The sequence below is a fragment of the Buteo buteo genome, chromosome 19 (genome assembly GCF_964188355.1).
Source record: "Buteo buteo chromosome 19, bButBut1.hap1.1, whole genome shotgun sequence".
Lineage (NCBI taxonomy): Eukaryota > Metazoa > Chordata > Aves > Accipitriformes > Accipitridae > Buteo > Buteo buteo.
The window spans coordinates 6424091-6447197 of NC_134189.1; the positions used below are offsets into that span (position 1 = coordinate 6424091).

The window sequence follows — 23107 nt, forward strand, 5'->3', positions numbered from 1 at the left end:
GTAGGCTTGAGGCTGTAGTATACAGCTGTATCTCAATTTTGTTACAGGTGAGGCTACCCAATTTCTAGCAGTGGTGAGGCAGGAAAGCCAGGAACTTGAATTTTCCTGAATTAATTTTTCTTTCTTTTTCCAACTAGACATTTTCCTTCCATGAAGTCATTCCCTCTTACCATTATTTTAGTTGTGTCTCAATCTCAAATCAAAATGAACACTTACTGAGAAAAGATCATAAGTAGGTTCTGGTGGAGTCAGTGCAGAAGAACTTTCATATGAGGGGTTGGTGATAGAAGGCTGTGACTTGTCCAGTGATGTTACGTCAGTGTCATCTATTGACTACACAAAATCACACAAACCTGCTTAAAATCCATCCTCCTCCTACAGTGCATTAAGTGGGGCACTTAAGCTTCACTACCAACTGGTGCAGTGTTGTAACTGAACTGGCTTTATCAACTGAATCAGTGTCTCCCGGGCATGAACTGTGTTCTGGGTGGTTGTATTATCTCAGGTCACTTAACACTGCTATCTTTTTTTTCACTCCCTTATTATTTTTTATGCCTCAGCAAAGATTGGGAGAAGAAGTGTTGCCCTGACATTGTGCCTGGGGTAAAAGGTACCTGGTTGGTCCTGAGCGCTCTCATTGCAACTATATAAAAATACAAGTTTTTCCCTTGGCTCATGGCTCCTGTTTTTTGTTTCTAGAAGATGATTCACATTACATGCAGGGGCTAGAATAGGAAGGGATTCCTGGTTACTTCTAGGTAGTCTTTCTTTTGGATCGATTCTTTTGTATTTTGTAACTTTTTTTTTGTCATCCCTTATCTCCGAGTAGCTTGGCTGTTGCTGGCTGCTTTCGCATCATTATGATACTATGCAAGGCAAGCAAAGTTAGTTAAGAGAAAGCAAGCGTGAAAGTGCATCGGTGTAAAAATTTGCACTTCTCAATCCTGCAATCATTTCAATTTGCTTGTCTTTTGAATCTGGCCTTTTCCCTATCAAACCTCCGGAGCAGCAAAATTATTAGCAATGCCGCGGAGGAGGGGGTAGAGAACAGGTCCCCTTTCAGTAGTTGTAATTACCTGCTTCCCTAAGGTGATCATTCTGGGGAGGCAAAGGCTTCTGCACTGTGCTCTGTAGTTAAATAAGATTTTGGCCAGTCCTTGGTGTTGGAAGTGTCTGTGAGAGCAGGAGCCCGTCGGGCACCCTGGAGGGAGAGGTCTGGTGCCCCCCCCGCTTCGCGTTCCTGTCTGCTGCCTACCTTGAAGTGCTGGAAGCTTGTGTTTCTCTTCCTGAACCTGAGGTAAGAATATCCAATAAAAGCCACAATTCCAGTAACCAGGCAGATGCCAAAGAATATTCCTGTTCCGGTACTGGCGTGGAGAGGAGCCTGGAAGCAAGAGAGAGGGTGAGTGAGCTATGGGTGGGCACTGGTCACCTTCCAGCACCCGAGCACACGCAGTGTCCCTTTGAGATATGCCCCTAGTCCTGAACTGCTTTTGTGCTCAAGTTTCCTGGTGCGTGTTCCCTAAAGACAGTCAAATACGGCCTTTCGATAGTAATTACAAGATAGATATTTTTTTTTTGGGGGGGGGGGGGGGACGGTACTGGACATTGCCTCTAGTACAGCTTCATCTTGTTTATGGTTTTGAAGTTACAGAGCATGCCAAAGTGATCTTTTCTGGCCAGGTTTTTCAAAGTAGCAATAGCGGCTATGATGAGGCTGAAACCCTACCGGCCCAAGGAGGAGAAATGGGTACCAAATTCCCTTAAGCAGCTTAGGAAACCTGTGCTACAAACCCTACAGGGCTCTGCATGGGTTCAAGCTTCTTCCCCACTGCTTTGTGCACCGGGGAGGTGTTGGTTATTGCCAGCTCTCGGCCGGCATACCATCCTCAAACCAAACCGCATCGGAGCCGAGGGCCACCCCATCGCGGGTTGGAGGGGCTGCCAGCCTGCGCGGAGGGTGTGCGGGGCTGGGCTCCGTCAGCGGCCCAGCGCCTGCCTTCTGCAGGTTGTTTTGCCCCAACACGTGCAATGCCTTTCACCTGAATTCATTCTTCAGTCAAGCGGGTAAAGTGCCAATCCAAGTAACTATATAATATTTTATAAATATTTTAATAAGTACGTAGGTACTTATGGGAAAAGTGTGTCCAGACTTTGGCTTCTGCCTTCTGCAGCTCTGTGGCCTGATAGATGGATATTAGGAAGGTGACTGGCAGTTTTGGGGTGATGGTAAGTTTGAGGGATCCCAGAGTACTCAGTCTCCCCAAAGCACCGTGCTCTTTGCTGGCAATCCGGGAGGTGAGGAGGGGTCTGGAAATGGGTAGAAGGTTCCTATGCTGTTCCTCTTGCTTTTCCATGTGACACCTTAGCTCTGTAGCCTCCTGCTTAGGAAACTAATTGTTAAACTTACCCTGGCAAAAATAATCACATTGTCGTCTTAATAGATAAGTTCTCTTCATTTATTTTTTAGAAAACAAAGTAATTTATATGGTGCAGCTGGACAGCTAAATATTAGAAAACATTTCATTGCCCTCTAGCATGAGAGAGGTATTATAAAGATGGTAATATCATGCTGCTGTAGACTGACAGAAATTGCCTATTATTTTGAATCATTTTCAGGCAGTAATTTACGCTTTTACCCAAGTGTTTCATTTCCTACTTCTGAAGATTGTAGGCTGCAAGGGATTTTTGTGAACCATGATTGTGCAGGCATATTGCTAAGCTTCTAGGAACAAGAAGGCTGGTTTGTAAAGGAGAGAGGGTTGCTCAGAACAAAATGAAGGTAAGAAATAGGGTATCAGTAGGATTAATCCTGTGGAGCAAGGAGGGGGCTGGTTAACCGCTTCCAAAATCCAAGCTGGAGTGGATGGGCTGTCGATGTTGAGTGAGGCCCCTCCAGCGCACAGAGAGAAGGATCAGAATGAGTTGCCCTGACTGAAGGGAAGTTCTTCAGATTAAGTAAATGGTGGGTCTTCTTGCAAGGTCAGCTTGAGCCTGTGTTGGGCTGGCACGGAGTACCCTGCGTGGAACAGAGCTGGGGAGCGCTAACGCTGCGCCTCGGCACACTTACTTCATTAAGGAAAACTTTCTGTACTGCGAAAAAAGGAGCTCGCTGTGCACCTCTCCCAGGGGCAGCAGGGACCACTTTTGTGAAACGTCCCAGTTGCAATGCAGGTGGACAAAATGTTTTTCCTCCCTTTCGTACAAAGCAGTAAACTTTGCTGGTGGGAAATAATCACAACAATGTTCCTGCCTCCCTGCTGCTGGGCCCTGTACCATTGGTTTGGTCTTTCTAATGGGAGAGATAATTGGATAACTGGGACCATTGCAGGGATTCATGCAGACAAAAAAATACCTATTTTCAAAACACCTTGTTGTTTTGGATTGGAATGAATGCAAAGCCAAGAGTAGAAAATTTTCCTTAGAAACTTCAAAGATCTTTTTGGAAGAACTGAAATGGAGCTTTATCAAACCTCCACTACAAAAATAAGCTCCATTATAAAATGGAGCTTTTATTTTATTTATATAAATTAAATGTGGTAAGAACTTGTTCAGACAGAAACATTTGGAATAGGCTTCACTGGCACCTTGTTCTCAACTTCCAATTTTCTTTCAAAGTAACCTTTTAAACAGAAACTGCATATATGGGAAGGAAACTGGGATTATATGAATGTCAATAGTGAGTTTGGGATGATGTAAGCCACAGCCATCTCCCCCCCCGCCCCCCCCCAAAAATCACTTTGTACTTACATGTGCTGGCGGAGCCTTTAAAGGCTCTGAAATGACGTGGATTATCCCATTGGAAGCGATTATATCCCATTCAACAATAGCACTTCCATCCACATATCTGATCTCGCTCTGCCAGGACAAAGAGCAACGAGAGCTGAGCTTTAGCCCTCCTCCCTTTGGGACTGAAATAAACCTTGAGACTATTTCCCCACCTCGGTTACTGACACAGAGCGAAAAATCACATGGGACCTTACAGTGCTGCCTCCCTGGACATCAGCCTGGGGTGTGCATAAAGTAGCCATCAGCATTACCTGCATGTTGCCTTCAGATGTTTCTTTGTCTTTATTTAAAGAAAAAAAATAAAATTTTTTGTGATGTTTGTGCAATTGCCAAGTTCTGCATGGGAGTGTTGTTACTCCTGAGTGCCAGGCAGGCTGCAGCCTACCTCCGTTACAGCTGCTTTCTGCGCTGAGGATGCTACTTGCTCTGAGTTTGCTGGCTCAGCACTGATGGGGAGCCGCTGCCCGCAGTTTATTTGGTGGCCTAGCATCTGCGAGCTGGAGGCTGGTCCCATTTGGCAGCTTTTTAGGAAGGAAGAGGAATGGGATCAGTCGTTGCCACCCCAACGCTTCTCTAAACTCTGCTGATAATGGGAGTCCTCGACTGCTTCGGGCTGGTCCTGAGCCTCTCCAGCCTGCGTCTGTGTTTTGGGAGGGTGGATCCATGGGCGCCTGCCCTATTGCAAATGCCGCTTTAAATCGCATCCTAGCAAAATGGTTTCTCCTCAAGTGAGCAGAACCAGGAGCTGGGACGGGTGGGTGCTTGGCCAGAGCACGCGTGGGAAGCGGCTGCTGTCTCTCCTTCCCACCCTGGCACCCCGCCGAGCTGTACCGCATCCGAGGGCGTCCCTGGGTCCTCCAGGGAGGAAGAAAAGCTACAGATTTCCAACCAGCTTTGAAGGGCAGGAGCAAGATTTGTGTTAATGGCCTCAGAGCCTCCCCTTGGCAGCTTTTGAAGAAAGGAGGATTTTTTTTTTTAAGGAGAATGTCTGCTAGCTCAAATATCAGATCAAAGCAATCCAAAAGAGCTCCTGGCATGCTAATGAGTGATACAGGTAAGCCTTGTGCTAGCGCACCTGATCTCTCACAAGGATATACTTTATTAATGCAGTTACTGGGTTTGCAGTATGGGGTGGTTTTAAAAATATAAATGGTAATTCTCATGCCAAAGGAGTTTCTCCTGAAAGGGGAAGGAGGAAGGGAGCAAAGGCAACAGATGACTCATTCGTGCAGCTGTTCCTGCAGCACCTATTTCCTTCTTGTTGGTGTCCGTGAAAATCTGCTCCCCCCCCCGCCCAGTTGGCATGTTGGCACTCAACTTTCCTCAGGTCCAGCACCATTCTCTAGAGCACATTTTAACTGCAAGCCCACAGGCATGGGGTTTCTTATTTTCCTATTCAGCTGTACAGCCTCACCCACAGCAGAGTCCCAACCTCGGTCTCAAGGGGTTTCTGTCGCAGAAGTAATTTGAAATGCTTGGGCAGTGAGTGTTTTCTTAATAAAAAATGAGAAGTTGGGTGTGCTTTCAAAGGATGTGTTCTCTAAAATGTCAACTTTCCATTTGCAAATATACTTTCGATTTGCAAAAAAGGATATCAATTTTTGCATTTAAAAAGCACTGAAGTTAGTAATAAAAAAAGCAAACCACTGTTTTATCTGCTTTTGCTCTGAGCAAGGCTGTGCTGGTGTCTCCTGCCTCTCCCAGAAAGTTACCAAGAAACTTTACAAATGCCCACACCTTTCTTTAATGATAAGCTGCTGCTCTGATCTCTCCTCCTGTTGCACTGCTCTCTCCCATAATCCTGCCAGGCTGAGAGAAGTGTTGAATCGAGCCCATATCCCCATCCTGGCATCCCTGCAGGCCACCTGAACAGCTTCCTTTGAGTTTTGCAGGTCAGAGCTTGGCCATGGGCAAACGTGTGAATTTGCAGTTTGCCAGCTGCTATCCTGCAGTCTCTGGGCAGGAAAGCCCCTTCTCAAGTCAGGCTTTTGTTGCTGCCCACTATAACCTTACTGAATTGCTCTCTGGATCAGCATGTCACCCCATTACCGGGTGTAGCATAAGGGGGGAAAAAGCATGGAGAGGGGAGATTTATTAAAAAGGTACCTGTTCAGTGGTGGGGGCTTGATATTCCTGGCCCCTGGTGTTTGTAATGAGGAGTTTTTCCCCTAGACGAGTTAGAAGAGTGGTTCCGTTGGTCAAGTCCTCATAAAACATTATGCTGGCATTAGATAAATGATACTCGATGTCTCGCCCGGAAAGTGTCTGCAAATGAGAGCAAAATACAAGGAACATTAACTGATCTCTCTAATCCTCTGGATTTACAAGTAGGCTAAGTGCCTGTGACCTTTCTCCCTCCTTGCTATTAATTGCAAGTGCAATATGGGGTAGAGGCTACTGGGAAATCTGGATGCGAACAGTGGGATCTTCTGTCCCTGCTGGCCTCTGATGGCTGCCTGAGCAGGCAGTGCCTCGATTCTGGTGGGACAAAGGATTTTACGCTTTTGTACGATGACCTGAAGCGATGAGCCTCGGAGATTATCCAAACAGCTTGAAGATGTAAGGCAGGGCATAAACCCGTGTGAATTGTTTGAGATGATGTTTGACGGAAGGAAGGAAGGAAAAAAGGGAGAAGCATAGATGTGAAGCTAGGAACAGGTGCCTTTAATGTATTTGTGGGAAATACCAAAGCTGTGCACTGCTTTCTTCAAATAACTGTGCTTGATGTTAATAAGCCAGAACAGACTTCATCTCAGGCAGGCTCTTTTATAACTAGGTAACTAAAGTCCCTGATGGAAAAGTCTCTGTAGTGACTCGAACGCTCAATAACCTTGCGCTCCTAACTGTGGAAGAGAAATGGAAATGAACTTGCTTCTTTCAGAACCGCAGTTTAAAGTATGTGGGGTTACACAGAAGTCATGTCATACTAAGATTTTTTTTTTTTCCCCGAGCTTAAATTTCACTGGGATATAGAAACCTATAATGGCTGTTTAAGAAGTGGTATTAAAACGAGGAAGGAAAAAAAGAAAAAACCTTTGACCTCATTTTCCCTTAACCCGCTGTCGTTTGGAGCAAAGAGAGTGGCGCGCACTGACAGGTCGGTGAGGTACCGCAGGAACTCTCTCCCCTTCCTCGAGCTGTTGGAGTAAGCCATGATGTCCTAGGCAGAAACAAAATCCAGCTTTACTAAAGAGCAATTGTACGCTCCTGTGCGGGGAGCTGAAAAGATGAGACTGTATAAACAATGACAAGCTTTCTGTTATTAGCCATGAAGCAGCTCTGGAGTGACATTACAAAAGAAGTTTGTATTCAAAACCCCGTTTTAGCTGCTGTTTGATGAGCACATCTTCAACTGACTGGCAGGAGTTAGGCCCTTGTTGGCTGTGAGGCTACTTATAATGCCTCGCTGAGTAGCGGCAAGAAAAGGACCCTTTTAATGTTTTGCCTTTCCCCAGCAGCAATTCAATAAAGTGAAAAAGCACCGCTCTCCTTGTGACACCAAAAAAGCCGGGAGCAGTTGTGCACCGAATCCCCTTTAAGTTAAAGCTGCAGCCGCATTTGCTTTCCAAATACGTTTTAGAAACCGGAAACCTCTTTGGAGCAAGCAATTAAAAAAAGGAGTAACTAAGTTCTGATTTTGAGGGTGCAGAATTAGACCACTCCACCTCGCTTCGCCGGTGGGCTGTCGTTACCCGTATTGGCCGTGCTAGTAAAGCAAACCCTGAGATGTGACCCGGTGGCGGAGCCCGCTTTGCTCCGCTCCCCCCGACCGAGCAGCGCGCCAGCCGTGGGCCGTACCGACAAGAAGTTTGTCACCGTTGGGAAGGACATCAGCACTTGCAGCAAGTTCCCGCTGCAGGAGAAGCCGTCCCCCACGTAGCCTGGCTTGCAGGTGCAGTCCACCTCTGGAAGGTACAAACACGGAGAGCTGCGTGGGCAAATGCCCTTTTCAAGAAGGCTTTAGGCTGCCCTGTGCCTGAAAAACAGCTTGCAGGCAACAGATTATATATATATATATTTTTGAAGTTAAAAAGAGGCAGAGTCTCATGCAGTGTTATCTAGCAGCCTGTGGCCGACCAAAGGGACCGAAATGCAGGCTGTAGGGTTTAGGGTTATTCCATGTGGGGCCCGGAACAACAGAACACCAATATGATGATTAAAGTTGCCAGTTTATTGAGCCTAGCTGATCATTCTTATACAGTTCTCTAAGTTGCTTAGAAGCTTTGATTGGCTGCTGCATGCAAGCATTTGGTGTCCACGCGCACAAACATAAAATGTGATTGGTTATATCAATACTGTTCACACGCATAAACATAAGATACAGTTAGTTATACTCGCTCTGTACACATGCATAAACACAGGACATAATTGGCTATATTAACTAGAGCATGCGAAACTTGTCTCAGTCCAATTGGCCAAGATAAGCCCCTGAATTGAGGTTGTTTGTGCCAAGTTCCCTTTATCGTGGAACACGCACCTGTGTTTTTCTAATTGGGATCTTTCTTTTTCTGTCTTCTTGTTTATTCTGTTCAAGGCCTTCTAAAGGCATCTGGAATGCTCTTGCGACCATGAGCTACTTTCAGGCCCAGTAACTAAGTTCCAGATAATTGAACCCTACACAGGCTGCTGCTCCCCTTTGCATAAAGGGATGCAGCGAAGGACCCTCTTACCTTTCTCCCTGTAGCAGAAGACGTCCCAGGTTTCGCTCAGGTTGACTCTTCTCCCGTAGTCCACGATGCCGACATAACCGGAGCCGCAGTTTGGGGAGGAGAAGGCGGTCGGGTAGCCCACTCTTTCTCCGTCTAGCCAGCCGGCAGCGCATAGGTGGTACCTCGCCTGCAGCCGGCACGGCCATAAGGGAAAAAACCCAGGGGAATTGCTGGGTGGTGGGCTTGGGGTGCTGCGGATGAAATGAACAATCCCCCCAGGGTGCTCAGGCAGCACCCAACCTGCCAGCACTCTTTCGGAGGGTCTGAGGGGGTTCTGTCCATCCGTCCATCCTGCAGCCTGCCCTGTGCTGAGCTCTGGGCCGAGGGGCTGCGGAGACGGGGGCCCCTCTGAAAGTCAGCGGCTCCCCGTATGGACCAAAGGAGCCTTTCCTGGGAAAAGCTGCCCTGAGCACAAAGCCGGGCAGGATCAGAGGTGGGTGTGAAAGCCAAAGGGGATGTGCAATCCCGTTGTGTGCCAGCCCACCTTTTGTCAGCGTGGGAAGGGCTCAAAAAACCAGCTCAACGTAGAAAATAGTCCCCAGGAGTGCTGGAGCCAGTCCCTTTGCCAACTTTGCTGCTTCAAGGTAAATATTTAGACTATGGGGCACAGGGGACATGCAGCTCTGGCTGCAATCTGAATCTCCTTGGGCAGCAGAAGGAGATTTACGTGCTGGCTGTGGTCCAGCCTGACATTTTACTAAAGGTGTCTCTAAACGGTGAGTGTTTCTCTTCCTTCCGCAGATGGGAAGGAGACAGAAAGGCACAGCCAGTCTGACCCACTCCTCTAAAACAAGTTTTGCAAACCCAAGGTGTGATGCTCATCCTGCTAATGTCAGCTGTGTGTTGTCTATAACACACTCAAGGAAGAGAATATGGAAATGGGTCTGCTAATTTAACAGCATTTGGGGAAAAGATTCCTGGAGCCTCACATTAAAAAAACAAATTAATCTGAGCATAATTCTGAAGTGTACATTTCTTTAAGAAGTGCTAACAATTAAAACCCACATGAAAACACTCTGTAAGTCTGACTCTACCATCTCACCCCAGTACCACTGGAAACAAGAACTTGGCAACTGGTTTCAGTGCTGTCTGAGCAGGCACGAAACCAATAAACAGTCTGAAAACTGCTCCCAGCCAAACATACCCTGGGGCACGGGGGAAGGAAAGGAGGGAAAATGAAGCTTATTAGCACAGAGCAGCCCCCTTGCTCCTCTCTCCCCATTTACGCTGCGGCTAGGTCGGCTCCGGGGATCTCTCCCGCAGCGAGGTTACCTCACCTTCTGCGCGTAGAGCAGCTGGTTGTACGTCGCGATGGTGGCCGACTCATTGGCACAGGCCTCCTTTGCCTTCTCGTAAGTCATTTTGTACTGTCCTTGTGGGGAACGTAAGTGGAAAACTCCAACCGTGGTATCTGCAAAGCGAGAGAAGAACCGGCTCTTCCTGAAGGGGTTTCCATGTCTGGATGCAGAGTCAACTGTGCCATACAAATACCCGTGAATTTTGTGAAATGTAATTAGGACAGATTGATCCCTTCGGGGTAACATTCCTACGTGGAGTGCCCTCACCTATTGCTTCATAAATCTGGTATCGCAAAGTACGTAAGCACACTTTCTAACTTTAATCACCTCGTTGTTTCAAGGGGACAGAGGTAGAGGACTGAGCGAGCTTACAGGCAGGAGGATCCTGGCCGCTGGCTTCAGTGCAGTGGCACAGAGACGAGGATGTCCCCGTCCCGTGGCGTGCACCGTGCGCCATCCTCACCTTGGAAGTGGAGATCGGCACAGTCGGCGTCAGGGTGGCACTGCCCGTTGTCTTGCAAGCAGCGGTCGAGGGGAAGCTGCATCACTGAGCAGTTCAGCCCATCGCCGATGTAGTTATTTTTACATTCGCACTTGCGTTTGTCCTGGTCGGAGAGAGAATAAAAAAGGCCAAGCCGAGTACGTAGCTGACATAAAAGTGGTATTTCAAGCAACATTCTGAACTGTTGGAAAAATTTCACTTGATATAGCCAGGAATGGACAAACAGGAAAGTTGCTACTAACAACTGTGATTCAACAGACCACAAACTCTGACACTGACATTTATTCTTCTAAGCAAAACATTTACACATGCACTTGGGCGCTTTCCTGAATTAATACCAAAGCATAATTCCACCCACAAAGCTGTAACGTGCGTTGGGGAATTATATGACACGTAATTTAACAAAAACGGATGGCAGACCTATCAAAATGATATTTAAATGACTGGGCATGGGAGCATGAAAGGAATTTATCAGCCTGCTGATAGGAATAAATTGATAACTATAAACCAAGCAGGAGCTGGTGACATCCAGGGATTGCGGTGGTTGGCAGCTGGAACGGATTAGCGGCAAGGCTTTTCTAGATAGCTCCTGGAAGACACATCAGGCAAACCATCAAAACGGAACGGACAGGCGATCCCGAAAGCACCCAGACAAATGTTGCATCGAGTCACCGGCACAAGTTTTCCTCAACAACACTGACTGTGACTGCCAAGGAATTAGTATCATGTGGCTGCAGAGCTTTTTAAGGTAAGTCCGGCCAGCCTACAAGTGACACTATTCTCCCAGCTGTCCCTAGGTTTAGCTATCAAAATATATTCAGTTTGAATCCAACAAACTCCTATTGCAAATAGGGATAGCCAGTTAGGGAGAGCTAAGAAGGGGACAGAAAAAGCACACACGCAAAATATCCCATCTGCTGTATTACCCCTTTCCCTAGAGCAAAGAAGTCAAACTGTTTGTCACCCCTCAGCTGAAAGGATACCAAACTGATGTGGAAAGTAGGTTGGGGCTACGTAAAGGTTGTTTTGGAAAACAGGGACTTTGAGAGGTACAGAGTGTGATCCAGCCAGAGAAAATACTTCCGCGGGCACCGGGAAGAAATGCCTCAGACTTCCCTGCTGGTGACTGAAGTCATTCAACTTACAGGTCCTATGACAGTGCAAACGGCATGTTCATGGCAGCCTCCGTTGAACCCGTCAGCGCAAGGATTTACTGGAAGGCACGTAAAGCCATCTCCCTTGTATCCTTTCTGGCAGCTACAGAAGACTTTCACCCCGAGTTGCGTGCATTCGGCTGCCTTGTGGCACCCGCCGTTGTTTTGTTTGCAAAGGTCTGCAGCTGCGTGGGGAAAAGGAAACAGGTGAGTAAAGTCTGCTTTTAAAGAGGATGGTCTTCACAGAGACAAAGCACCTCCAGGTTTTTAAGGCACGCTAAAAATACTAGGACACTTGTTTGGGGAAAACCCCTGAGTTTCCTGAGGCATTCCTGACCTTGTGCAAAGGCTATCCTTTAGGGCTCTGAAGCCCTTGTCGGGATATCGTCGGTTTAAGAGACATGGCACCACCCCCAGAGATTCTGCTTTGCCTTTTGGTGGTCTGAGAGCTGCTTTTTTGGGGACTCTGCTCTGGCCAGGGTGACTTCAGAGGACGCAAGACACCTGGCTCAGAAAGAACGACTGTTTCTGCAGCGATGTTACTGGGGAACTGCCTTGCCTAAGGTCATCAAAGAAAATCCTATTAAGTGAAACACTGCTAAAACCCATACTGTCTCCAAAACCTGACTGAAGCGCACCTCTTGCTCATAATCCTGCTCGGTAAAGCCTGGCGAAGCCAGCCACTTGCTTCAGAAAAAACCTGATCTGTACATATCCTGAATTTGTTTCACTTGCTGCATCGTGGAAGTTTTTAGGTTTTTTAGCCAACATTTCATACCGAACTGTAACTGCATGCAAGTGCCTGTGCAAGAGGGGACAACTTGCTTTCTTGTAGCAAGCTGTGCGAGAGGGAGCTCACCGGTGCATGTGATCCCATCGCCGTCGTAGAACGGCTTGCACTGACACGTGTTGTTCTCCGTGCAGACGGCGTTGGTGGAGCAACTCGGGGAACACGCTGGCTGCAGAGCTGGGGGGAAGGCAGAACAGCGGGGGTGAAGATGCTATTTATAGTGCAATGCTCTTGTTTCATGCAGAAAGAAAAGCCGTCATACCAGTCTTGCTAACTGGAAAACCTGCCAGAATTTTTTTGGGGGTGATACCTTCCCTCAGGTAACCCAGAGCCCCTCCACAGGGGAGGTAAACACTTATATTCCCATTTCACAAAAGCGGAGACAGGGAGGTGAAGGGACACATTCAGAGTCCAGAGCAGAGTCCCTTAGCCTCCAGTGAGGGCTTCTGACATTATTAACCCTTTCTCTCTCTTTTCTACGCAAATCCTCTGTTAAATTGCAAGCGCTAGCAACCCTCGGCTCCACGCGGCGGAGCCTGGTGAGAAGAGGCAGAGACCTAGCTTGGTTTCACACAGCCGGCCAGTCCATCCCGTTTCGCAGAAACATCGTCCCGTTCCTGAGTAGCCTTCGTCACACTGCCCGTGGGTCTTGCATTCGCAGGCTGCAAAAGGAACGCAGAAGGATCGCTTACAGGGCTGCCTTTGGGAAAAGGGAAAATCTTTCCTTACAGAAACCACCTAGACTGTCAGTTGAGACACAGTATTATTTAGCAACTATTTCGATAAATTTAACCTTGTGGTTTTTCACCACGAGGCCAGTCAAGCAGTGGGCCAGAGTGTCCAGAGTGGTTGGGCGGTTTCCATCCTTGCACGTTTGCAAGCCCTGACGGGACAAACCCTGAACAGCCTGGTTTGAGCTCAGGGCTGACCCTGCTTGGACCAGGGCTTGGACTAGACACCTCCTGAGGTCCCTTCCAACCCGAATTATCCTGTGATCCTATGATTTTATAACTGGCATTCATCCACTGTTACTCTGAAAATGAAAACGAGGGTTGATCTGCATCGTGGTAGAGCAGCAAACTTCACAAAGGACTGTGGCAGGAAGGAGTTAATGGCTGAGCTGAAGACCCAGCCTGATCCTGTCCTAATGTGCAGCAGCTGTGAAACTGAAGCATGAGGGACTGATTTAATCTATAGGTGATGGTTTTTTCCCCTCACTCTTTGGGCCCTGCAATAACTTAGATGCTGAGTCCTTTTTAAGGAATTATTGGTGACTTTCTGATTTGTAATGCAATGAAGTAGCATCCTTTCTTGCCTTATCTCTCTTCCTGAAATATTGTTGTTTAAAGACAACAATGATGTGGGATTGGGGAAACTGATTCTGTGAAGAGCTGGTCCTCCTGAAAAGGAGTTTCACCCTCTAGTTATCTAATTTTTGGCTGACATAAATATGCATTGAAGAGAAGGGGCTAGGAAACTTTTTTTTTCTGTTAGACACCACAATCTGCATCAGGCTACTAGCTCACACAGTTGATGCTATGTTGTGCTATAAAACTGATAAATTACAGGTAAGCATACTCTTGAATATTGGTATCCAACCCTAGTGTCTTGCCTCTACCCTAAGGATATCTAGCTTATAAACCCCACTGTATGTGCATGATGAGCACTACAGGTGCACATAGTTAGGAGAAAGATTAGTGTAGCTTCCCACCTGATGGCTTTATGTTGAGAAAACATTTAAGTTTGAAGGGTGATACTGATCCTGGTTCCACCTAGTTCACATTTAAAACCACAGCAAAAAGGATTATGTGAGCAGTTTCTTGGCTGCCTTTCCTCTTTACAAACTGCCTTCTTCAGTGTTTTTTTTTCTTCTCTTCCACAAAAATAGCGTGTGGCCTTGGTGTCCTGCAGTCCTTGAGGAACCACATTGCTAAAATCCTGTCTTGCCCTTTATGGGGATAGGGGAGAAGGCTGTGCTGTAGCTGAAAACACTTGTTGATGGAGGCTCTGCCTCCATTCCCTGTTACTTATGTGCCATATGAGAATAGGAGGAGCCTTGCAGAGAAAGCTAAGTAAGTCTCTGCTACCTCCCCACCTTCTCCTCCTCCCTTCTGAGACCTTGTGCCATCCCTCTGTGCGAGGAGGCACTGGGGAAAAATGGTGTTGAAAGGGGGAAGCATTTCTTGGTTTACTTAACCCATCACTGACAAAGCGGTTTAAGTACGACACGGGCAACAGCATGGAAAGGAAACGTAAACGTACGCCTGCAGCTGGAGCTGTATCTGCCTGGCAAGCACAGCTCGCACGACGTCCCGTTGAAGCCACTGTCGCAGCGGCACTCTCCTGTCCCGTCGTACCCGTCGTCGCAGGAGCCGTGGTTATTGCATGGGGTCTCTGGGCCCCCTGGACAAGCTGGAAGAGTTTAAAAAAAAAAAAGTGTCTGTTTAGCTCAAGTGCATGCTTATTCATTGACACTGTTCTTTATTGTTCTGTAAAAAAATCCTTGAACAGGGAAAGGCCTGTAAATGCATCTCTGTTGGGGTGTGTAAAAGCAGCTGTGACGCTTGGAACTGCTGCTCTGAATTCCCTGACATACTTTACAACTCCTGTCAGAAGGGCGTCACGGCCCCTTCCAGCCCTGCGTCTGGGTGCTGTTACCCCACTGCTCGCTCATCCCGACCCATCGGTGAATGGCGCTGCCCAGCCCCTGCCCAAATCCAGCCTTGCTTGTGCACCTCCACGTGCCTGGGGGCTGCTGGGGTGAGCCCAAAGGGCAGCTCAGGCCAGGCTGGCCAAAATTGCATGGGACCTGCATATGTCAGTCTGTGAAATCTGGATGCCTACGTGCCCCGGTGAGAGCCTCGGTACCATTCCCCTGCGGGGCTGGGGGGTGAAGGAGCACGCAGTTCGTTAGTGGGTGCTAACAAACAGCTGGAGAGAAAGCCTCCCAAAGTGTCTCACACCTGGTTAAAGTTACAATTTCTGAGCTTGCACCAGTGGTGGGCCTGCTTGCAGGTGGCTGAGGAATTATATGCTGTGTCTCTGGCTACAAACCTGAGGTCTGGCCTTGTGTCTAAAGGACTTTCAGCTGGTGACTAATTAATTCTCGCTAGGGTCGGTTACGGCAGGGCAGTCTTTATAGCATTCACTTAGTTTGCTAGCCTGGAGTGTAAAACTTGCCGTAAAACTTGTAAATGCGAAAAAGAGATTCTCTGGAGTGGCAAAGCAATACTACTTTCTATTTACTTCAGCTCTTGCAACAGAGTTCCCCCATCTTGCGGCTGGCGTCTCCTCATCCCGCTGCCCCGGGTCCCCCAGTTCAGCCGGCTGGGCGCTCCGGGGGTGCTCGGGGAGGGGGCTCCTACCTTGGCAGTCTGGCCCGAAGTAGCCCTTGCAGCACTTGGCCGTGTGGATGACCATGGAGCAGTTCCTTCGGCAGCCGTCCCGCCGCAGCCCGTAGGACTCGTACGTGCACCGCTGGATCCCGTCCTGGGCATCGCACGTGCCAGCGCAGAGAGGTGGGGAAAATGCAGAAGATGAGTGCTGCGCGGAGGTTTGGTTTTTTTTCCTTGTTAAATCACCGTTCTTGATGTACATCGAATTAGAACGTGGTGTGTGAAGAGTGCAGGTGTGAGGTCCCTGATGCCTTTTTGAGTCCAGACTTGCTCAGTGCCGTTAATAAGAATGGAGGGGCTGCTCCAGAGTCAGCCCAAGCACTCGCTACAGTGGATGCTGTGCAAGACCAGCAAGCGTCGTCCCCCCCAGCCCCTGGGTGTTTGCCCAGGGACAGGTTTGTCCCTGAGGCTTTATGGCATCGCTTAACAGTGTGGTTTCACTGCTGAGAGTACTCTTTTCATTTTTTTTCAAGGCAACTTATTAGAGTTTGCTTGTGTGAAGTACAGAGAAGAGCAGGTTAGGCTGCTTAAATGCAAGATTTTAAGGTATTACCTTTGGTTTTGTCCCTGGAGGGCATTTTGAATTACTGAAACAGCTAACGCAATGCCCCTGTTATACAAAATGGAGAAGAAAAAAAAGTATATTAAAATAATGACAACAAAAGGCTATTTGACATGGGCAGAAAGTCTGTTTTATGAGAGCAGCAAACATGAGCAGAGAAGAGTGTAGGCTTACTACACTTGAAACAGAATATAAAAAACTCTGGAGAAAGAAGAGAGGAGAATGACAACAAAATATTTGTGTTAATTTAGTGCTATGCAATGCAAGAAAATAGTTTTGATACCAGAATATAAGTTCTGGAAGAATAAACTTTGCTCTGGATTTAAACAAGCAGGGAAGTGATGGTGAATATTCTTCAAATATTGACATGGGCTGCATCAGATCTGGATGTCAAATTTGGAGTAGAGGTAAATGGTTACTTTTCAGGAAGCGCTGACTAGATCTGAGGAAATTATATCTATTCAGTTTCATTTAACAAAATCATGAAACAAAAGGTAACTTGAGCAGATGGGATACACACAAGTGTTGGTTTTATAGTTGAAATATAAATTCCAATAAGTTTTTTTTTTTAAGACTGATTACATGAGAATTTTTTTTACTTTTTGGTAATTTTTTCATACATTCTAATGAAACTGAAGTAAATTTACTCTTGAAACCATTTCAAAATGGGTTTCAAAACTTCCTGTTTGTGGGACCCATCAAAGATCACAGAGGAAACTTCCTCCACGCTAATGGTGCCTGTTCAGGTGTGTTAAAGGATATTTCTGTGAAAGCAAGAAATGTAGGAGACTGAGAGCCTGCCCAACAGACTAGGCAGTTCTCTGTCTTGTGTCCTTAATACCCTGTGCAGCTGGGACAGCAATGCTGTTCCTTTGTAATTGGGAACTTTGTAAATGCGATCTTTATGACCAAACCAGTGTGAATTTATATTAATTTAAAAGCATGATAGGAAGATCTGTCCTTGCTCAAGTTTATGCTTGCGTTTGTAAGGTACTGTCCTTATGGAAAACAGGGCAGGGCTCGCTAAGCTGGTCTTCACCGAAACCGCTTGTCCCGTGTGTTGCTTAGCGTGGATGCAGGATTTCTGTCGTGTATCGTTTGGGTGTTGTGCTGCGCTTCTAAACCTTGGCTCTAACCCAGGTGACAGACGGAACCAGCCTGAAGCGGCGGCACTTAATCTCAGTAGTGCCAAAGCTGCGGCGAGTGTTGCCCCGCTCCCTGTGAGGATGGGGTTTGGCCCTTGGGCCGTGTCTTTGCCAGGGTGGGGGGGACCAAAAAAAGGGGACTGACCATGAAATCCACGGTGAAGAAGCTGTCGCAGCGTCCCCCCAGGCTGGGGTCTGTCAGCAGGCAGTCAATGCCGTAGGCGATGCCCCCGTCGAACTCCAGCTGCCGCTGCACTATCCTGCACTGGCGGTCGTTCAGGAAAAGGGCACCCTGAGAGAGGGGATGGGGAGGGGGGGGGTGATAAGTCAGGAGCCAGTCTTCCTTGAATCCAGGCTGAATCCAGGGCCTGAATGGGAGTTAGGGATAATCCTTCCCCTGTAGGAATGCTCTTGGTGCAAGATGGTGTGTTAAACTATCCTGGAGGTAACGCTGATGGCTGTAGGGGCTTGAAACCAATTTGGGGACCTCTTTTCCTATAGCTGAATGCTATAACCTCACAGATGAGCAGATCTTTTTCCTTTCCTGAAGGGGACAGAGTATGCCAGCCCTATGTTTACCTTATGCACATTTAGTCTTAGTCATGTTTTGAGGGGCAGATGCTCACCAGGTATAATAGGATACATTGGCAAAGAAAAATGTGTCGTTGTTCTGGCTTAACAGGCTGTGTGCATGCCTGCAATCTTAGCTTGTAAGGGCTTACAAACCAGAGTCTGCCTGCAGACGCTACATTCGTGGGGCTTCTGCCAAAGCCAGGTTCATCTTAATAGTTTTCCATTGTGTATTTCATTGTAGGAGAAATTAAAATGTGCTAGTATCTCAGTTTTGAGGCAACGGAGAGCTGTTTTGAACAAATAGCATCTTACAACAGAGAAAATGACAGTTCCAAAGAGTCTGACAAAGCATCTAGCCTGCTGAATCCGTTGGAGCGGCTGCCCTGGTTTTGTGGCCGTTGGCACGGACTGGGGAAGACCAACTGGGTTTTGATGCCACCGACCCTTTCTGGGGGCTGCGCGCGGGCACGGCGGGGTCTGCGTGAGCAGATCCTGCAGCAGGGGCAAGGGGTAAAGGTGCCAGCGGGGCGAACACTTACAATCTCCCTGTTATCCCCGCAGCTGATGCTGAGGTTGGAGCCCTGCAGGGTTTTCAGCGAGGTGGAGAGGGGTAGCTGGTAGGCCAACACCTGGGAAGGAAGGAGGGGAGATGCTCGTGTCCGGGCTCGCATGTCTTGGCCTTGGCAACGCTCCTAAAAAGCAAGGGCTTACCGCAGCGTCACGGACAATGTGGAATTTGAGGTACTGCACCAGTTTGTCCGTGTTGGCCTTCTTGAAGAGAAAGTCCAGCTGCTCCTGCGGTAGCCCACGGATAGCTGCGTCTGTGGGCCAGAAGAGCGTGACGGGTTTGTGGATAGGATCGTTGATCAGCCCAAGCAGGTTGTTTTTCTGCAACGTACCAAAAATTGGGGTGGAGGATTAGTGGTCCATCTAAAATGATGTTGACCCTATGGGGTGAACGTCTGGTGTAACTGGGATGCAGTGGGCTGTGGGCTGCCTGGTCACCAGCCTGCAAACACCATGACTTTAAAGAAAACAGATGCCCGAGTTGAGCTGCCCAAGTTGAGTTACATGACCAAATTCTCAGAATTGCTCCATCGCCCAGGGCTGTCCACCGAAACCCAGGCTGACGGCCCAACTTTGGGCTCAGAAAATCACATTTGGGTCAAACCTTGGCTGTGTAATTTGGTATGTGGTAGGACGGAGCTGAATGGGGAGGGGAAAAGTGGCTGTGCGCCTGCCTGACATCCCCCCCACCTCTGCGGGAGAGGGACCACGTGGTGAGCAGGGTTGTGTGCGGTGTTGTGAGCCCTTTGGCTCCACTGAACACCATCCTGCCAGGGATGTCTTGTGCCACGTCTGTGCTCTTGTATTTAAGAGACGTGTTTAAAACCTTTGCCCAGTTGCTGCTGTGCCTTGTGTCCTTACCTCTAGCAAACTGCTGAACAGGATGTATCCGTGTTTGGCTGCAACCATTTTAAGGCTTTCCTATGAAGAAAGGCATATTCAGTAACTTATCTAATAAATATGTTATACGGGTATTCAAAAAGCAGATATTGGCTTGCTTTACCCTGTAAGTTACTTTTTGTTATGAAATCAATGCTACTGTAAAAACCCCGTGCAGAAATCCTCTTATACTGTTCTTGGTATAACTGTAATTCCTGAATGAATTTTAAATATAACGTTTAACTTATTCAGCAGTGTCAAATGATGTTTGTATAAGGTCTTTTCAGTATTGCTGGGTTTTTTTGTGATCTTACGTGATCTACATATCTAACAGTAACTGTGGAAAAGCCCCTGGGTTGCGAATGGCAATGAGCTGCACATACCTTCTTAAGGGGGAAATCCTGGATATGTGATGGGACCAGAATTTGGTTTATGACATGGATCACGCCATTTGTGCCAACAGCATCACGGAGTATAATTTCAGCTTTGTTGTTCAAAACCAGTGAGTTCTGGAAAGGCAACAAAAACATGTTTTCTGTGGAACCTTGTGGGTGGGTGAGGCTGATGCCAAATTTCTTTGATATGGTGAGCCCAGACCATCCTTTCTTTGCAGCAAACAGTTGCTTCAGTTTTAATAAATTGCCCTTTGCTTTTTCAAACTCTCGTCATGCTCATAAAGCCGGAGTCTGAGGATAAAATAACTGGTGTCAAAGCAAGGGTTGTACAACTCCACTCTTAGCATAGCAGATAAGTGCTGAACACTTCAGCTGAATGGGCAACCTTCTTTTAATGCTATTTATTTATCTTTGTGCATCAGAGGAGGAAAGGGAACCATTCAGGTTTTTAAAAAAAGGCTGAATGAAAGTGGACTGTTTTATTATTCTGTCTCCTGCCTCTTCATTCTCTGTTACCTGTGAGTAGCTGATGTGTATCGGGTCCCCATGGAGGGAGGTGATGTTGGTGACTCTTGTCAGGTCGCTGTACAGCAGGCTGGCACAACCCACCATGTGGTACCGGAGGACTTGAGCCATCACACCTTTGGCAACCCAGTCCTTGACCTGCAGCAAAAAGTGGAGGAGTTGAGAAGCAGTTGAGCAAGGCATCTGAATCCAAAAAACTCATGGCCAGCTCCCCAAAAACTTCTGGCCGCCTTACTTACTCGTGGGTCGCTGTTTAGTACGTCTGTGCGAGGTACAAACAGGGTGAAAGGGCCAGGGCCTGCAATATCTCTGATAGACAGGGCCTGCCAAATTTAAGAGGACAAAGCAGGAATGAGTCGTTAGAGCACACAACATCGCGCAGCCATGGGGACAGCCCTGCTGCTGCTGCACGTCGGGTTCCCTTCCCTGCAACGCAAGGGGGAGAGAAACTCTGGCGTGGTGTGGACTTTCCTTCCCAGCCCACGGGTGTCAAACGGAAGACTGCGGCTTATCGCCAAGTCTCCGTTTCCTCTGCAATAATGAACAGGAGAGGGAAAGCTTCCAACACTAAGTGTAGGGAGGGTGGAGATCCCCTCCTGGTCAAGGGAAGATGAATAAACCCTTTCATCTCCATATAGTACAGAGTGGATATATGCATGTGTTTGTACACGCATTTAGGTTGCTTGTACCTAGGAGTAGATTAATTACTGTTAGAGGGACAAACGGACCTGGGGTATCGCTGGCGCTTTGCAATGACCACTGACAAACTGAAATAGGGAGAGAGCTCTGCCGAAGTGGGAGGAAGCAATTAGTTTACCGTAGTAGCGCAAGTGAAACTAGAATATGAGTCTCTGGACTAGCAGGCCAGTGCACGGGTTTGTGGTGCCCTGAGGCTCAGCGTAAATGGAGAATTACTACTGCCGGTCTCCAAAAAGCAGCGAGAACTGGGGTGTGCGCTGACTGTCCAGCAACACACAGCAGCGTCCCGTGGCATATCCAAGAGGCAACTGAAAACAGCATCGCGGTTTGGAAACGCAGCAGGGCTAGGAGAGGAGCGGTATTTGCTCAAACCAGAATTCATGAGAGATGTGCTGGAAGATCTCGGACTGGGTGAAAGCTTCAGTTTTATGCCTGGTCTGGGGGCCCTATTTTTCCCTGGAATCTTAGTCTTTGTTATTAATTCTCTAGAGGTTTTCATGACAGTTAATAGTTTAAACTAGAGCATCTCTGCTATTAGTGGCTGGTGATCCAAATCCACTTCCACTTAAGTTGAAGGATGTTGATACAGGCCAGATTCATGCCTGCTCCCTGCTCCCTCCTTGAGGGGAAAAAAAAAAAAGGAAAAAAAAAAGGACACCCCCCCCCCCCCAAAAAAAAAAAAAAAAAAAAAAGAGTACTTTACTTTTTCTTACCTCTAAGTGGAAATAAAACCTGGATGTGTTGGAGTCCCTGAGAAGTTCCTGCAACCAAGAACAAGACTTTGTAACAGTGCTCCAAACATGGGGCAACATCTGTGGAGTATAAACAAATGCAGCACTTGGAAAACAAAGAGGACTTCTGGCTTGGAATAAATGCTGCCCATCTGCATTGGTCCTGTTCTTTTCTTACATTGCTTTATCAAAGAACAGGCTTCTTTGACACCTAAAAATACTAGTATTAACTCCCTAGTACTGCAGTCATAACGACTGTCCATTAGTTGTAGTTTTTGTGTTTGTGTGTGGTTTTTTTTTTTTTTTTGAGGCAGGTAAGATTATCTTGCAGGTTCCTGTTCCTGGTTTCTTGGATTGGTGTTATTTCCAATTCTGCAGTAGACCTACCAATTTGTTCAAGGAAAAAATTGGCATATTTCAAGAGACAACCACTGTATTAAATAACTATCTGAAGAAAAATAAGGGACAGCAAATACGTGCAGCACTTTACCTGGAAGATATTGCCTCGGCACTTAAATCCATCCCCAATGTAGTTACGTTTGCAGGTGCAGGTCCTTTCTGTCAGCTCGGTGTCATTACAGGTGGCAAATTCACTGCAGCCTCCGTTATTCTTGTAAGATCAAAATTTAAAATATTCAATTTCTTCATTGCCAGGTGTGCAGGACAATTCTAGTTCACCACTTTTTTCCCTGATGTATATAGCTTAGAAAGACTTAACCCTGACACCTTTTCGAAACAAGATCTTACTGGAACTTCTGGCAGTATATACTTCCTTGCAAACAATAAAGAGCATTTAAGGTTCATAAGAAATAACTCATTTTATGCAGAGGATGTAGTTTTGATTACCTCCTTATGTCTTCAGTTCATGGTGTTATAAGGATCCGAAAGATTTCCAGGCAGGTTTCATTCTGGACCTTGGGGATGAGTTTTAGCCGCTCTGCTGAGGCAGCACTGACTTACACTGAAGGGAACTACAGCTGTAAATCACTTTTACAGTGCTAGGAGCCTGGATTTCTGGAGGAGCATTACCGCAGGGCTGCCTGTTGACCCACCACACGTGCTCTCCTCCAAAACATCTCCCGTCTGCCCTCGGGTGCGCTGCCGGTGCGACCTAAGGCTCGGAGCAGCATCGATGCACCTCACCGGCCGCCTGCCCCCGGGAAGAAATCAGTGCCGAGGGGAGACGTTCCTCATCCCGGAGCAGCGTGCCGGGGCTCAGAGCTCTGCCCGGTCACAAGTGGGTGCTCCCCAGCTAGCGCCTCAGTTTGCAAATAGGTTTCTCTCCTGGACTTAAAGAGCAAATTGGGAAAAATTGAGAATCCATCTTGTTTTCTTTCCTTGTGCTTGTTTCATCGGTGTCCTTTCTGTTGCTGGTCATCCGGGGGATCCTTTCC

The 23107-nt window shown here is 47.4% G+C and overlaps 1 protein-coding gene across 1 annotated transcript in view; it reads right to left on the reverse strand.

The window, feature by feature from the left end:
• The window catches only part of STAB2 (stabilin 2), an 87710-nt gene that overhangs the window by 2464 nt on the left and 62139 nt on the right, over positions 1-23107 (reverse strand). Inside the window, exons 45-68 of the mRNA XM_075051679.1 lie at positions 22204-22323; positions 21696-21743; positions 20523-20606; positions 20275-20421; positions 19747-19872; positions 19346-19405; positions 18629-18805; positions 18457-18546; positions 17490-17636; positions 16191-16247; positions 15608-15731; positions 14505-14654; positions 12800-12904; positions 12312-12419; positions 11444-11637; positions 10260-10401; positions 9776-9909; positions 8460-8625; positions 7588-7694; positions 6830-6949; positions 5896-6054; positions 3751-3858; positions 1256-1384; positions 217-333 (exon numbers count right to left, since the gene is read on the reverse strand). Coding sequence (XP_074907780.1) covers positions 217-333; positions 1256-1384; positions 3751-3858; positions 5896-6054; positions 6830-6949; positions 7588-7694; positions 8460-8625; positions 9776-9909; positions 10260-10401; positions 11444-11637; positions 12312-12419; positions 12800-12904; positions 14505-14654; positions 15608-15731; positions 16191-16247; positions 17490-17636; positions 18457-18546; positions 18629-18805; positions 19346-19405; positions 19747-19872; positions 20275-20421; positions 20523-20606; positions 21696-21743; positions 22204-22323 — 2919 coding nt within the window. The remainder of the gene's footprint in view (positions 1-216; positions 334-1255; positions 1385-3750; positions 3859-5895; positions 6055-6829; positions 6950-7587; positions 7695-8459; positions 8626-9775; positions 9910-10259; positions 10402-11443; positions 11638-12311; positions 12420-12799; positions 12905-14504; positions 14655-15607; positions 15732-16190; positions 16248-17489; positions 17637-18456; positions 18547-18628; positions 18806-19345; positions 19406-19746; positions 19873-20274; positions 20422-20522; positions 20607-21695; positions 21744-22203; positions 22324-23107) is intronic.